The 17,303-nt window shown below is 39.6% G+C and overlaps 1 protein-coding gene across 11 annotated transcripts in view; it reads left to right on the forward strand.

The window, feature by feature from the left end:
- The window catches only part of LOC108049014 (potassium voltage-gated channel protein eag), a 67,206-nt gene that overhangs the window by 36,419 nt on the left and 13,484 nt on the right, over positions 1-17,303 (forward strand). For 3 of the 11 annotated variants that reach the window (XM_017130009.2, XM_017130010.2, XM_017130012.2), the window contains exons 4-12: positions 4,250-4,376; positions 9,176-9,288; positions 11,670-11,801; positions 12,634-12,746; positions 12,810-12,953; positions 15,833-15,929; positions 15,992-16,338; positions 16,627-16,782; positions 16,903-16,975. In XM_017130009.2, coding sequence (XP_016985498.1) covers positions 4,250-4,376; positions 9,176-9,288; positions 11,670-11,801; positions 12,634-12,746; positions 12,810-12,953; positions 15,833-15,929; positions 15,992-16,338; positions 16,627-16,782; positions 16,903-16,975 — 1,302 coding nt within the window. Of the gene's footprint in view, positions 1-4,249; positions 4,377-9,175; positions 9,289-10,204; positions 10,256-11,669; positions 11,802-12,612; positions 12,747-12,809; positions 12,954-15,832; positions 15,930-15,991; positions 16,339-16,626; positions 16,783-16,902; positions 16,976-17,303 lie in introns of all 11 variants that reach the window. The other 8 variants (XM_017130004.2, XM_017130006.2, XM_017130005.2 and 5 more) reach the window with 7 other exon arrangements.

Consider the following 17,303-nt stretch of genomic DNA (forward strand, 5'->3'; position numbering starts at 1 on the left):
AAATTAACGGAAATTTTTGGGTTTTCAAATAGTTGGAAAACAAAACCAAACTTTAACATGGCTATTCAACTAGCAATGCCTAAACACCTATAAGCAGTATATTTAAGATTTAATTATTCAAAAGCAAAGCTATTTTCGTTGTTAACATGTCTCTTGGAAATTCTTAGAAACTGATTGCGAATGAAAAGTTAACAAGAAAGGAAAGCTAACTTTGGGCGGAGCCGAAGTTGATATACCCTTGCAGAATACTCTATAATTATATTCTCTAAAATTATTCCTATGATGCATTCTTAATACTCATAAAAATCCAAACTTCCTAACTTTAAAAACACCAAAGTTATGGCATTTCCAATGGCATTTCCGATCAATCAGTTATATGGCAGCTATAGGATATAGTTGGCCGATCCCGGCCGTTCCGACTTATATACTGCGTGCAAAGGAAAGAAGGGTGTGTGCAAAGTTTCAATTCGATAGCTTTAAAACTGAGAGACTAGTTTGCGTAGAAACAGACAGACGGACAGACGGACAGACAGACGGACAGACGGACAGACGGACAGACGGACAGACGGACATGGCTATATCAACTCAGGAGGTGATCCTGATCAAGAATATATATACTTTATAGGGTCGGAGATGCCTCCTTCACTGCGTTGCACACTTTTGACCAAAATTATAATACCCTCTGCAAGGGTATAAAAAGGGTTCAAGCGTAAGTTGAAATATTCAGCGACATCTGTTGAGCTGACATCGCAGCATCCGCGAAGGACATAGTTTACACATTCATTGTGATCTCATTGTGGGGGAAATGGTTCCGGGAAAACCTTGCCCCCAATCGGCTTTTTCCCCGGTTCCAGCGACACATAGCGACAGTTGACATCCCTCCCGCATTCCCGCTCCCCCCGGCAACCCGCAATCGGGTTAAGAGCAGTGGAAACCGGGCCGAGATGGCAGCAATCCGCGGCTTAAAAAGGAATCACTGCCGGACAGAAATGGCCAAGGCAAATTGCAAAACTTTGTCCGCCAGCTTTGAATGCCATTAAGTGTCGCAGCCGCAGCAACAGCCATGCACCCACACATGCCACTGCCCCGAAACCACCCTAGACCTCCCTAAACCACCCTGGTCCACCCTAGACCACCCTAGACCTCCCTGAAATCACCCAGCACCCGCAAGTAAAAAAAAAGTGTTGTGACGCTGACATAATGGCAAAATCAGGCACGCACACAAAGACAACCATGTGGTTTATGCCTCGCAACGCAGAAGACACAGCTCAACTGCAAGGATTAAGGACATCCGCGGAGGACCTGGCCATATGTCCACTAGAGTGCACAATTAAACCCTGGGAAATAGTGGTCGAATGTTGGAATGTCATACCTCGTTGAATTCGTAATAAAATGTTCAATCAAGTTGTATCCTCAGAAAAAGAAAAATTTCCATTATGTCATTTACGGAAAAAAAATATAATTAAAAAAATTTCATAACCCTTTTGAAAAATATTTAGTATAATCAGCTCGATTTTTCAGTTTTTCAATCAAAACTCTGAGAAATAGTGGTCGAATGTTGGAATGTCATACCTCGTTGAATTCGTAATAAAATTTTCAATCAAGTTGTACGCATAGAAAAAGAAAATTTTCCATCAAAGTGTCATTTACAGAAAAAAAATCATTCAAAAAATTTGTTCGAAAAAAAAGCATGACTCTTATGAAAAATATTTTGCCCAAAATCAGCTCGATTTTTCAGTTTTTCAATCAAAACTCTGGGAAATATTGGTCGAATGTTGGACTGGCATACCTCGTTGAATTCGTGTTGGCCCAAAAATAGACAGCTTAATAAATATGTAAACAAGAGTCTGTTTACGAAAACAGTGAACTGGATAGAGAGTCCTATGGATAATAATTTATTTGTCGCCCCTAAAAGTTATAATTTGTTGTTTTTAATCATAATAAATATGAAGCCTGGAGATTGCCCAACTAAAAATGGTCATCATGTCGTATGCGCAATATTTTGCCAACGCCTTCGAGTCTTTTTTTGCCCACGCAAAAAGTTAAAATTTGTTGTTTCTTTTTACCCCAGACAAAATGTAAACATTTTTGAGTAATTAAGTTAGAGTTTTGGCAATTTTAGTTTAGAGAGAGATCCAAATGTCCGTTTAGAAAACGTTGAGGCTGTTCCACTACCAACAGCAATATGCAGAGCGTAACGAGATAGGAGATAGGACCACGCCCCCAACTTTGTATATAGTGCCGCCCACCATTTCAAGTTTTTTGTTTTTTTTTTTTTCAGTCACGGCAACTGTTGACACTACAAAGTAGCCAACGTTGTTGTTTCTGTAGATGATGTCCTTGTTGCAGTCGTAAAAAAGTCTTTCGTGCGTGTGTGTGTGTGTATGTTGGTAACACATAAATATGCATTTCCCATTTTCCAACAGCAGCAGCCATCGAGCCATTGCATGCGAATATTTTTATACATATTCATTGGCTTGGCCATGTCCATGTCAATGTGGGTTAGTGTGCTTTCCGCCACCCCCTCCCCCCCGCACTTTTCCCACCGATTTTCCCCAGCTTTTCCTCCAGCATTTCCCTCGAATTTTCCTGCTCCTGCTGCTGCTCCTGTCTGGCACCTGCGACATGCAACTCGGGCCAGGACTGGCGTGCATGCCACATTTGCATAGCCAGCTGTGGGGCGCCTCCCCGCCATTACCTTTCCCCAATAGATCCACCCCCCTCCACATAATGTCAATAAAAAGTAACGGCAACTGATTTCCACTTTTCCTTAAGCCAGGTATGGACCAGATCGAAAGTATTTACTTGTTTTATACAATTCAGATTATTACATTTTGAAACAACACTGTGTTATTCTACCCAAATTGGTCAAATTACTTATGTAAAATCAAAGATTAACTTAACCTGTTGATTTTAAGGTTTGTAAAGGTGGTCAAAAATGATAATATGAGCCAGTAAGAATTTTTAAATGGTTACATGGGTTTACATAGTTTCTTAAAACTACTTTTTTGGAACCAAAAAGTTATGAATCGACTTTTTTAAACCTATTTAATATGACAAATTTTGTTGTATTATTTTTTGATTATTTGTAAAAGACTAGTTCCTGAAACTTTACTTTTTTGGGCGCATCTCCATCGCCACTAATAAAATCACCTGAAAGTAATATGGATGTAAGCGAAAAGAACAAAAAACAACAGAAAACAAGCCAAATGGCAAACAGCAAACAGCAAATAAATAGTAAAACAACCAGTCAGACTTAATGGGCCTGAGGGAGGGGGGGGTGGCGCAGGGCAGGGAGCTACCATGTCCGTATGTTTGTCCTTTTGTCCGTACGTCTGCGTGTCCATGTCCGTGTCTATATCCCTGCCATGCGATGCCAGCGCGTGGTTTACACATGTTACCTGCTCACCTGAGGACTCGAATTTGAACCCGTACTCGTTGAGGCCCTGCAACAAATTCAGCAATAACAACCGTCATTAGTCGACCCGCCGACCAAAAGTGATGGGAATTATCTGGGAATATTACTAGGTACTTGTTTTAAGGAGATTTTACCATGCTCATGAATGCTTGTATAAATAGTAAGAACATTAAGATTTAAGGGTTCCATTCTATCAATGATGAAACATCGCATTTGAGCTAAAACAAGAAACAATTTATCAAAAAATATATTTTAATTTATATATAAAGGCCATATAAAATAAGATATGGGTACACTAAAGAGTACCTCTTCCACCTCTAAAAAACTGACTAGATAAATTCCAGCAAAATTAGTGGGCTGATGGCAGTCAATAAAACGATTTTGATTATGAATGACAACATTTGAAATGTTCCAATTACGCTCAAATATTTTGAAAAACTTCCACGCCAAAAGCCCAAATAGACTGACTTACTGACTGAATGACAGCGACAAATTTGTCGTTGACCATTTTCCGAGGAAATTGTGAAATGGAAAATGGCAAACGGTGAAATTCAAGCTGTCCTTTAAAAATGTGAGCCCTTCTATGGCGAAACTTTGATTGCGGCAAATGTAAATAAATTGGTGAAAAGTGGAAACTTGATTGTTTAACTTAGCAAGTGATTTGTTTTGTTTTTTTGGTTGAGAAAGGTTTTTCCTACCTTGTTAGGTAATTGACTTTTATTATATATTATACATTTATTGACTTGTTTTCTTTGCTTGTTTTTTAACTAGATGAGCAATTAAAATTATAAAATTAAATTAACATATTGAATTATATTTTGTATTTTTCAGCGGACAGCTCGTTTCTTTTGGCCAACGCACAAATCGTCGATTTCCCGATCGTCTACTGCAATGAGTCCTTCTGCAAGATCAGCGGCTACAACCGGGCCGAGGTCATGCAGAAGTCGTGCAGGTATGTGTACGTATTGCCGATTTATTTTCTCTTCAACTACTTTCGCTCTCTTCTCGCTGTTGTTGGTGTTCTCTGCGTTCTAATCGATGCTTTAATTGTTAATCCTAAACGATTGTTAACACATATTTATTGATGTCCTTGATGTCGAGGTTTTAATTGCCGATAAAAACGGCAAGCCATTTGATTTATTACTATCGATGTGGCTGTCATTATTATTGCTTTTATTGTATGTAGTGAAACATTGTTAGTCCATACATATTATATCGTATTCGTTTTATTTTTATAAATTAAGGCCTCTTAAAATGAAGATCTGATTGTCAAACAGCGCAAATGCCATTTAAGTTGTATGTAATTATTATAAATATTATAACTATGTTATAACTATTTAAGCAAAAAACTAGACAAAATCTCAAATGAGAAATCTGAATGTTTAAAGGGGCCTTAACAGTCAGGAATATTATTTATATTTATGCTCATTATTTCTTTAATTTTCTTCCTGAACCTTACTTTTTTAATTTAGTTTTTTATTTAATTATATATAGTATCCCAATGTGTTTGTAATATATCCTTTATTAAATGCCAGTCTTCACACCTATTTGCACTTATCTTTGGGTTTCCATTATCACTTTCACCTTCTTAAGTTTGACTTTTAACCACGTTAAAGTTGCATGCTCATTTCTTAGGCAAATATTAGCTTTGAAGCAGTGCTGCTCAAACTGTAAGCTGCATAATCGCACAGGTGAGGCAGAGTTAGTGTGAGTGTGTGAGGGGTGGGGGGAGGGGGGGTAGAGAGTCAGACAGGTCGGAGACTCTGGACATTTACCTCTGGGAGTCCTGACAGCTAAGAGGATTGCCCGAGATTGCAGGAGATTTCTTACCTGTCTCGACCCCTCCCTCTTCTCCCCCTTCTCCCCCTTCTCCACCCATTAAAAGCTCGTTCACGCACCTGACTTGACCTGCCTCACCTGCCCATTGTTTTTTTTTCAACCACTTCGCCGTGTTTATCTGCTTAACGGCTTATCCGCAGCTGCTTACACCGGCCATTGAATGTGAAGTTCATTTATTGTTCCAGCTTTTATATGCTTCGCTCGTAGTTTTTCAATTAATTTGCGTATTTTTTTGCCGGCCATTAAAAAACCATTGTCGAACTTAATGCACTTTGCTGCTCAGCGAACTTAATGCAAATGGACAGGAAGGCTTTTTACCTTGCTCCATCTCGTGTAATGAAAGAAAAATGCCACAAAGTAGCGCATAATGGGAAAATATGCTAGAGATGCCATGTAATTGTGATAAAAACACAGTGTTGCATTATGAAGGGAATTAGTATTTTCCAAACTTTGGATAATCACTGATAAAAATATATTTTGTTCGTTAGACCAATAAAAAACTATATTTCTGCTATGAATATATAAATCAAAATAGGCCATGTGCCATGTGTTACAGAACTTACTTCCAAATATAACAATTTATTTGTAAACAACTTGGTTGAAATGCATTATTTGTACAATAAAAAAAATCAGCTTCGTTAAAAAATTAAAGAAGTAAAACAACCACAAAGCAAAAGGGCTAAAAGTAATATCGTGTCACTGACCATGTTTTTTTTTATAATTAGAATGACCATGATACATACACATATGCATAGAATAAATATTAAAGTCAGTCATCTCTAATATAGATTTAAAATATTCATATCGGCGTAATTGCCCGAAAATGTTTAAGGCAGATGAATCCCCCTGGGAAGTTGGTTTAATTTTGTCCGCGGGAAATCGGTATATTTTCCCCTAACCAGTTTTTCTTTTGTGCCCGCCGCCTGCGTTTCCATTTCCCGTTACACTATTGCAAATTGCCTGCCGGTGGTCCTGACCAAACAAATTTTCTATGCAAACCTTTGGTGAATTGATGTGGGGGAGTGAGGTAGATGGATGGCGAGTGAAAGAGATGGGTAGAGAGAGAGAGAGAGAGAGAGAGATAGCATCTGCACAAGTGTTAACTGCATTTGTTTGCCTTAATACGGCTAGGACTTTCGATGCTCGTGAACTGGGTCCCTCATCCTTTTTTTTTTTGTGTTGGCCTCTCTATTCCCGTCTCTTTCAGCGCTTTCGCTCACCCTCTCGCTTTCGCCCACCAGCCTCATAAATCAACAAGCGGCGGCCCAGAGGCCAGCGTATCCAATGATTCTCCCGAGAATTGCTCGTAATTTGCAGGCCAAAAAAGCAGCCCTAAAAAGAATAGGGTACGGCAGAGTGTACCTGCAGCATCAGCGGATGATTCCCCAGTGGAAAAAATACACGTTTTTAATGCCAATCTGCCGTTTAGCTAGAGCATGCCATCTCTCTCTCTCTGGGCACATACATCCCTCTCTTTCGGCCGCTCAATCATCCGTTTTGGTGTGACCCACTTCGTTGTTGTTGCTGTAGTTGTCGTTGTTCTTGCTTGTTTCTGTTTTTCTGGTCGCGTGTGAACCTCAACAACAAAAAAAAAAAGGAACACGAGGAATGACGGCCAAAAGCAACAAGAGAACATTGACCAGTTAAAAAAAAAGGGAAAGAAAACTGAAGGAGAAGGAAAATGGAAAAAAGGGATAGAAAGTTCAAAACAGTCAAGGAACCGTTTGATTTTCACTCGACATTTGCTGCAATGCAATTCTTTTTCGCTTTTTGTATCTTCTAAGTTTCTATTACAGTGAAAACTCTTTTTCAAGAACTGCTACTCTATTAGTTACCGATTTTGTAAACTTTAATTTTTTTTGTATAGAAAAGAAGGGTATCCACCCAGACTATAAATTCTAACTTAAAGTGTCTAAAGATACAGTTTTGGAATCCTAAATAGCGTAAAAGAATTCAAAACCGCATTAAAATAACGTATACGACAAGGTTAACAAAAAAAACTCCCATAAAACTTGGCTGATTATCAATTCTAACTTTGGGTGTCTAAAGATACAGCTTTAGAGTCCCAAATAGCGAAGAGGAATTCAAAATGAAGACATTGGATAAAAGAAATTTACGCTAATTGTCAGAAACGCTTTAAAATAACGTATACGACAAGGTGAACAGTAAAAACTTCCATAAAACTTGGCTAAGAGTAAACATAACTTAAGGCTCTTATTACTTTTAATTCAAGCTAACATAATATTTAATTTGAGATATATTGAGTAGCTAGCTTTTAAAAAGAATAGTTTATCAAGTGCAACAAAAATTCTTGCTTTTAAGAGACTATGTTGGTTTTAAGCATAATTTAACACCTAAACCTTAAGATCTTTCATTTCTTTTTCAAAATTCCCTACACCTGGAAAAGTGTTTTGAAATCTCTATAATACAGTTCCAGCTGGTAAAGCCCGTTGTGCACAGCATTCTGGTATATGTTAGATTGAATTATATGTTTTCTTTGGGTGCTTTTTTCTTTGCACGCGAGCCCCAGCAAAATAATAGAATTTCGAGTGCCTGTCGAGTGCTTTTACTGTGCTCCACCCATGAGCACATAAACACTTTGTGCATCCACAGCTATATCTATATCCCCCGAAACCCGGAGCATAAGCATATCCAGGACCTGTTTTTTGTTTGCTTTGTAACCCAATTTCGTTTTTTGTGTCCCTCTGTGTGTGAACACAAAACACATACACATACTCGAACACACACACTCTCACACACACACACACACTCGACCCGTGACGTCGCCGATTCGCTCGAGCATAGTTTGTTGAACTTTTGTTCGGGCCACGAATAAAGCAAAACAACAGAAATTAACTACTCCTCCCTGCCACGCCTCCTTTGTCCGCCTCCTTCACCCACTTTTCCTTCGGTTGCGTTCTCGTTTCCCTTCGTTTCATTCGCCGCTGACGTCATCGAGCCTGGCCCCAAAAAGTATGCAACACTTTTGTACTGTAATGGCACTGCAAGTGGTTTTCCCTATCCCAAATTCTGACATTTCCCCCAAGTGAAAATAGGCACCAAAAGTTTAGTCCCTTGCTTAACCCAGAAACTCGATCATTAATTATTTAGTTTTCAATGGGAAATGAACGAAAAATAATACATTTAACAAAGGTACACAATATGATATACATAAAGCCCATGCAACGCCATAGTTTGTGAACATTTTGTTGGGTTTTCCCTGGGAAAAAGGGCTGAAGCTATCACGCATAACTTTTACCCGTACGTTGGTATATTAAATTACTGGCTACAGTTTTTGGTTTAAGGAATCTAGGCAAAACCAACACTGTCAGAAAATAATACAATAATAATATTTACATTTGACTTGGCAGTAAACACCATTATATTTGCATGATAACATAACAATAACAATATACATACTTTATGAGGCTTTTCTTAACCAACACTCCACAAGCGATATTTTTTCATTTAAGTTGTGGTAGTTCTAGATCGCCTTGACCTAATATAAAATAAAATATTGACCTGAGCCCCCAAGGAAATGTGGAGACCATTCGGTTGAGCAGCGGTGCATTAAATTGATATTTGTTTAATACTTTTTGCTGTGTGCAGTGAAGCTTCCACGTATTTTTACTCGGTGTGCCCCAGGTGCATCAATCTTGTTTTGTTCGGCATGTTTTCCTCGAATTGGAACGCTTTCTGTTTTTTCCCATTTTCCGCTGCATGTGTTTGCGCTGCCGTTCGGTGGGTGTATGTACTATACATGTGTGTGTTCGTGTGTGTGTGTGCGGCATGCAACCGACCAACCCAAAGCCAACCAAGAATAATACCTCGTCTGCTCTGCACATCTCTTTCTTTCTATTTCTGGCTCCACATCTACATCCACATCCACATCATCATCCCTCTTTGGGATTCCTGCAGATGCGGCTTCATGTATGGCGAGCTGACAGACAAGGAGACGGTGGGACGGCTGGAGTACACGCTGGAGAACCAGCAGCAGGATCAGTTTGAGATTTTGCTCTACAAAAAGAACAGTGAGTATGGCCCCCCCCCCTTGGCTTTCAAAAACCGAAAAACAAAAAATTTCCAATTTCTGCGTGTGCTAAATTGCCTGTGCCCTGTGCTCGCCCTAATGGCCAGTAGTTTGGAGCTTGATGCCGGACCCAAATCAAAGTCACCCGGCTTCGCACAAGGTCCTTTGTTCCCCCATCGATGCTAGGTCCTTCATTAAGTCACAGTCGCGGTGGCAACAATAGTGGGATTCCTGAAAAAGCACTAAATCAATAAAGTATTTTTACAATTTCATAACGTATTTGTATTGTTTTACAGTATTTTAAATAGTTCAAGTCTTGAAAAACATGTATGTTTCCGAATAACATCAAATATAAATCACATTCAGTAATAACATGTTCCAAGTAAATAGTAATTCCGAAACGCAAATGAATATTTTAACCGACTTTGTTGGCTATTTGGCTTTATGCTCGAGTTGTGAATGTAAATGTAGATTGTTCATTTCATGAATTGCTGGCACTCCGAACCGTTCATAATTCATTTCCAAGTCGCCCCCAGCGCTTGAATTCTATTTGCGAGTGCTTCTGCACACATACCCCTTCCATTTGGCCACCTGTGCTTCCACCCCCCCTCGCCCTCCCCCTCCCCCTCTACCAGTAATGCCAACAAATTGGGGCTGCGATGGCAGGCCGCCGGCACTTTTGAGTGAGGCCCATCAATCAAGCTGAGAACTCCCCCCCGCTTTCAGACACCTGTAATGCTGTAATGCCGTAACGCCATCCATCCGATCCCGGCCATCCATCCATCCATCCATCCATCCTATCCCCGGCCAAATCAAGTGGAATCGAGTCGCCCATGGCTCCCCAGCGACTCCTAAGTATTGCCAGATATTGCGGGTGTCGAGCTCATGAATTAACGCCTTCGAGTATCAATTTTCAGATTTGCAGTGTGGCTGCGCCCTCTCGCAGTTTGGCAAGGCACAAACCCAAGGTATTTACGAGGTTTTACGGATGCGATTCGGCTTGATTTTCCGCGCGGCCCAGTCAATTTTCCATCTCGATTCATGTCTTGGCAGGCTGCCCATGTCCATTCCCATGCCCACTTCCACATCCTGTTGCATGTGTGTGGTTTGGGGCATTAAATAGGCATAAATCAATTGCAATATGAGAAAGTGCAACATCTGGGGTGGTCCAATTGAGATTGAAATTGCAATTGGCCGGCACAATATTTGCTTCGATTGGATTTTGGGGGCCAAGGAGAGAAAAGGGTGCTGGTGCTTCAGAAACAATAGCTGAATTTGCACTGACAGGTGTCCCCTGGCAATTGGATATCGGTGGCTAGCCTCTCGTATTTATATGGCCAAAACCAATTAATCCAGTCAGTATGTATTGGAATATAAATAGAAATAGGAACAGAGACTGAAACTAAAACAATAACCGCACATAATTATTCAACGGAAACGGAAGTAGCAAATTGTGCTAGCAATTAGTGAATAATTATGCCATCAACTGTACACCCACACAGAAAATCACTTACACAGACAATCATAACGGATGGTAAAGAGTCCTTAAGGACAATTACCAGAATTTTGTATAGTATGTGGAAAAAATAATAGAGTCATCGACTAATAAAATACATGAACTGTTTATAGTTAACATAATCAAGTTGCATTTGAATATCTCCATTTAAATACCAAATCCATACCAATCCAAAGTGAATGCAAAAACGCGTAAAAAAAAAAAAAAATTTATTAATACAATTTAGTCTAGTATTTATATACACTTGAACAAAGGTTAACCTAAGAAAGAATGCTAATACATATTTAGAATAAAATTTATAACTCAGAAAGTTAAAGAAATAGCACAAACCTTTAGTCGTTTAAAGGTGTTTCATTTTTCATTTTATAAAGGTGTGCAAAAGGCTCTTTTCGAATCAATATGCCATTACCAACTTAATGTGTGACTTTAATGCGTGAATTTCCATCGGAAAACCATCGACAATTCGGTGTACTCATTGAATTATTCATTCGGACAGACAAAGAGTAAACAGTTTCAGCTGTTGCACACATATGTAGCGCACTGTACGCTGGTGATTTACATGTTGGCCATTGTCTGGATGCAGCATTGAGCATTCAGAATCCAGCATCCATTATCCATTATCCAGCGTTCCATATCAATAATTGCAATCCAATGAAATGTCTGTGCCCCCGTGCTCCTTCCGTCTCTGTCTGACTCTGTATATCTCTGTCCCAGTCTGTTGGCTGGTCGTGACCCGAATGCAAATGGGATTATCTATCCATCTATCTATAGTATATATACACTGGAGGGTGCTCCATGGCCCCTTATCGCCGCCATCAGGCCGCACTTACCCATAATTGTTATTAATCCCGACCTGCCTTCCGCAGAAACGCCACTATGGCTGCTCCTCCAGGTGGCCCCCATCCGGAACGAACGCGACCTGGTGGTGCTCTTCCTGCTGACCTTCCGGGACATCACGGCCCTCAAGCAGCCCATCGACAGCGAGGACACCAAGGGAGGTAAGTGAATGCTCCATACTTGCCCACTATTACCCACATATGGACCACGGTTTGACTTTTTATCCCAGCTAAATCTGTTTAGGTGTTGCCAATCAATAAAGTAATGCATTTTTATTTTAGAGCCATCTTATTAACTGCTCATAAAAAGTATAGAACAATTGGTAGATAACTTCTTTATCAACCAATGACAATAATGGTCATCATTTTAAAGTTTAGTTAGTTTTAAAAATAATTTACGATATTATATTCTAAAGCTATCCCTTTCCAATCGAATAAAAAATATGGTGGACCTTCACTTCAATATATTTGTTACTTACAAAATAGTTCAAAACAAAAGCAAACTATTTCTATCTTTTTTTTTATATGAATACAAGCAAATTGAAACAACTTTTTATTTATTTATTTTTTTTTTTTTGAAGCTTAAAATTATTTCCAGCAACTGTGGTCCATATACATTTTTTGCACATATGTCTTCGTCTCTTTCAACCTTACTACTCTACTTATCTGCTCTCTCTTTCCATGTCTACACAACACACACACACAACCACACCCACACACAATTGCACCCACAATCACACCCACCTGTAAATACACTTGAACAAATTGAAAACCAACAAAACGAAACCCCAACCAAACGAAACAAAACAATACAAATCTAAAACCAATTCGATGTGCCAATACAACACGCTGTATATTTGTATATAAATACCACTCATATATTTGACTCCTTTGTGTTTATCCTTTTTGCGATGTTTACCAACTATTTTGATGCACTGTTTCTCGGTGTTTGTGTGCGTGTCCCTCCTCGTAGCGGTTAATCTATTTTTGCCAGTTTTAGGTCTCTCGAAGTTCGCCAAGTTGGCCCGATCGGTGACGCGAAGTCGCCAGTTCAGCGCCCATCTGCCCACGCTGAAGGATCCCACGAAGCAGTCCAACCTGGCGCATGTGAGTCCTTTATATCCCTGAATTAATCTATCTATATACCTCTAATACCCCCCTTTCAAACAGATGATGTCCCTGAGCGCGGATATCATGCCACAGTACCGACAGGAAGCCCCCAAAACGCCGCCACACATACTCCTGCATTATTGTGCATTTAAAGCCATTTGGGACTGGGTGATATTGTGTTTAACATTTTATACAGCCATCATGGTGAGTGAAATGCATTCACCTTAAGCCTTCACCTTGCAATTACCTTATTAGATTTATTAAAAGATCTTGCTTCTACACCCAAAAAAAGAAATTAATTTGGGGAATAATGACATAAAATATGAGCTTCATTCACAATTAACAAAATAAATGTCTGCACTTCTAAGCTCATAACTTTTCCTACAGACATCGGATTTCAAAGTGGCATACTTTAAAATGACTATGTTTTCATTCTCTGAAAAACTGTGTTTCCAGTTTTTTTTTTGTTTTTGGGTCGAATTTTCATTATTTTAAGCAATGTAACCCCTTTCCAAATTTTCGAAAAACGGCTTTGCAGAAAAGTGACCTAAGACCTGCACTTTTAAGTCCATAACTTTTCTAATTTAAGTCCGATTTGGAAGTGGCATACCTTTAAAGTCTTGTGGTTTAATTCTCTAAAAATCTGCATTCAAATTTTGTTTTGTAATTTTTTTCAGTATTTCGTCATTTTTAATGATGTTACCCCTTTCCAAATATTCGAAAAATGGTCTTGCAGAAAAGTGCCAAAAAACTGGACTTCTAAGCCCATAACTTTTCTTACAGACATCCGATTTCAAAGTGGCATACCTCAAAATGATCGTGGTTTGATTCCCTAAAAATCTGTGTTTTTAGTTAAATTTTTTTATTTGGGTCGATTTTTCGTCATTTTCAATGATGTTACCCCTTTCCAAATTTTCGAAAAATTGGTTTGCAGAAAAGTGACCTAAGACCTGCACTTTCAAGTCCGTATCCACTTCTTTATTTACTTTCTATATTAAAGTTACATTTTTACGTATTTGCATTCATAAGCCCCTGATTTGTTCAACCACCAATCATCCTGTCTGACAACGATTGTCTGGTTTTGGGGGACAGGTGTAGTGGGAAGGCTAAGGTTTTTAACCAAAATGGGCTTATCAAGGGAGATGGCGCTACCTTCTGCCGCAGCCACATCCACATTCAGCTTACTACAATGCCTTTTCATAAGCCGATGTCGTCTGTCTGCTCGAATTGTGTCTATTTCCGTGAACAAGATGTTAACATTTTCGCTCAAATTGCGCTCAGCATAAGTTGGTATCCGCACACATGTGGATTGGGGATCCTGAATGGGGTCCTTGGTGGGGTCCTAGATGGTGTCCTCCATACCACAGCTCAAATACTATGTATCTGAAAGAAAGTTGCAATTCCTTGTTGCGTACTTGTTTCGGTTTCCATGTTGCACACTTTTCGTTTACTTATTGTTTAATGACATTTTGCGGTATTAGTTGTTTGTCCCTGTGTGTTCATATATTTGGTTTTGCCTGTTTGTTGTCGTTCGGAATTGTGGCCGTCGCAACTTTGAGATAAATGTATAGCCAGCGACAAATCAAAACTTTGTCTGTGACCATACACCAGTACAAACTGCACACAAAAAAGCTACAAAGTTATGGGATGTTTTAGGCAGGTGGCCAAGGGCTGTATAGACACAAAAGTAAAAGTAAAATAACTAAAATCAAAGAAGAAATAAAGGAAATACAAATAACATTGATTTTAAACCAATAATGATTTCACAATAGCTATAAATTAAACTAGTTTTCCTAGATTTAAATAAATATATTAACTTGAAATATTCTTTTTATTTTAATAATTCAAATTTGGTTCGTCGTGTTAATTTAATTCCTAACGTAGCAAACATAAATGAATTTAGGTGCCATATTTTTAATATTACCAATAAAATAACCGTTTGGAAATTATAAGCCCGAAAAATAGTAAAGTAATAAGTATTAGATTTAAATTTGATTGAAAGTGTTCTTTCAAAAATTAATAAATAATTTTCCTTATTGTTGGAAAGGTAAATTAAACAATTTAGCTAAAGTTAAAAAATTATATTTTTGAAGGGTAAATTAACAACTAATAAGGGTTTGGGAAGGTATCAATACATTTCCCCTGGTCTCATCACTTTCACCTAATCAAGGCAAAGGTATGTGTGTACAGTAAGCGCCCGCTAAAACCTCTAATTAGGCAAATACCCTCGAATCGGATCGGAAAGGGCTCGAGCTCAAGTGAAGAGTTCAGATGAGGGCCCTCTGTCAGACATTAATGTTGTTTCCCAGTCAGACAAAGGGCGAGATGCTGGGTCGGCGATGGAGACAGACAAGTGCACACATTTACATGACCAAGTGGCTGCTCAGACGGCGAGTCCTTCCACCTCATTCTCATCCTCCTGCTCCTCCGGCTTATGTTTTATGTGCTTAAATTAATATGCTCAGTCGGCGGAGGAGAGACAGGGCTTGACAGGACATAAGCAGCGGCATTCGTGGCCTGTAATCCAACCTCAGACCGGGCCAAAACGAGGCACGTTAAGAGGCTTGTAACTGCCACTTGGGGCAACAGTTAAGACAACAGCAAATGGTTTGTGGGGGTGCGGCAATGGCAATCCCAACTGTTGCTTAGGTGATGGAAGTGGGGAGCCTCACCTGGAACACCTGAGAGATCATTCGTTTAACATAACTCTTGGCAGCCACTGTTTATTTCCCCAATGTTTTCTTTGTCAGTCAAAAAAAAAACATAGAAAAACACATACATTCACCTGACAGCCGAATGTTGCCTTGAAGTTGAAAATTATAATATATTTTTAGTTTTTTTCTGCTTGAAGTCTTATCTAGAATCTTGGGATTATGGGTCGTATGAGTAATTTTACGAAGACGTGGACGTCAGTACATTAATCATACGCCCTGATGTCATTTTTTATGAGGCTATATTTTCGGTCAAAAAAATTGCAACCCAATTTCTAGAAAATTATGATGCAAAAGTATTTGTTATAAAATAACTAATCAAAATTAAAGTAATACAAGTGCTTTTGTGTATAACTTCTACTTTTTTTACAGGTGCCATACAATGTAGCGTTTAAAAATAAAACCTCAGAGGATGTTTCCCTGCTCGTGGTCGATTCCATAGTCGACGTTATATTCTTTATAGATATTGGTGGGTAACCAAAACACATATACATACTCTCTTCTTTTAATCGATAACCTTTGCATATGTAGTTTTAAACTTCCATACAACGTTCGTGGGTCCTGGCGGCGAGGTGGTCAGCGACCCGAAGGTGATCCGGATGAACTACCTGAAGTCGTGGTTCATCATCGACCTGCTCAGCTGCCTGCCGTACGACGTGTTCAACGCGTTCGATCGTGACGAGGACGGCATCGGTTCGCTGTTCAGTGCCCTCAAGGTCGTCCGCCTGCTGCGGTTGGGCAGGGTGGTGCGGAAACTGGACCGCTACCTGGAGTACGGTGCGGCCATGCTGATCCTGCTGCTCTGCTTCTACATGCTGGTGGCCCACTGGCTGGCCTGCATTTGGTACTCGATCGGTCGCAGCGATGCGGACAATGGGGTAAGCCTGTTGTAAAGGAAATGGGGACTATTCAGGGATCATAGAATGATCAAACATTGAAAAAAGATGGGTTAAGTCATGGGTCCCCAAGAAATATTATCCATCTAAGCTTAAGTATCGTCCGTATATCATGTAATCATTAAAGAGATGACTTTTTAGTTTTGTTGTAAGAAAAAGTGAGTAAATGGTAGTTTAATTGATACTGCTGTAAACAGATTTGATTTTTTGTAAAAATAACTGATTATTACGTGTAAAACATACCTTTTAATATCAACTAATCCCTTACAGATCCAGTACAGTTGGCTATGGAAGCTGGCGAATGTCACCCAGTCGCCGTACTCGTATATATGGAGTAATGACACCGGGCCGGAATTGGTTAATGGGCCGTCACGGAAGAGCATGTACGTGACGGCCCTGTACTTCACCATGACCTGCATGACCTCGGTAAGTGTGTGTGTGTGTATGGAAGAGTGTATTATCTTTGGTGTAATCCAATTCCCGAACTAAACAAACCCTTGATTGTTCTCTTTCTATTTCCCAATTTGATTGTTCTCGTTTGTACAGGTGGGCTTTGGCAATGTCGCCGCGGAGACAGACAACGAGAAGGTGTTCACCATCTGCATGATGATCATTGCAGGTGCTGTGTCCTTAACACGTTCCGTTGCCGCGTCCAAGTTTCTTGATATTCCCGCACACGCGTCACGCTTTTGAATTCCGGTTCCGATCTATCGATTTCGATTCCGATTCCATTTGAAAGCTAGGCCATCCGCTTGCGCCGCTAGAACTAATAAATCGCTCCAGTTTTTGGTGTAGAGCCTCATTTCGATTCGTAGCCCATGTCCATTTGTCCAATGTCCTAGTAGAGCAACTCACTCGCATTCTCACATCGCCAATCATTGATTGATCGCAGCCAGAGTTAAGTCTCAAGTCTCTTTCTTCACCCTTCTTCTGCTCCGTCGTCATCT

Source organism: Drosophila rhopaloa, unplaced genomic scaffold (assembly GCF_018152115.1).
Source record: "Drosophila rhopaloa isolate 14029-0021.01 unplaced genomic scaffold, ASM1815211v1 contig_3, whole genome shotgun sequence".
NCBI classification, from domain to species: Eukaryota; Metazoa; Arthropoda; class Insecta; order Diptera; family Drosophilidae; genus Drosophila; species Drosophila rhopaloa.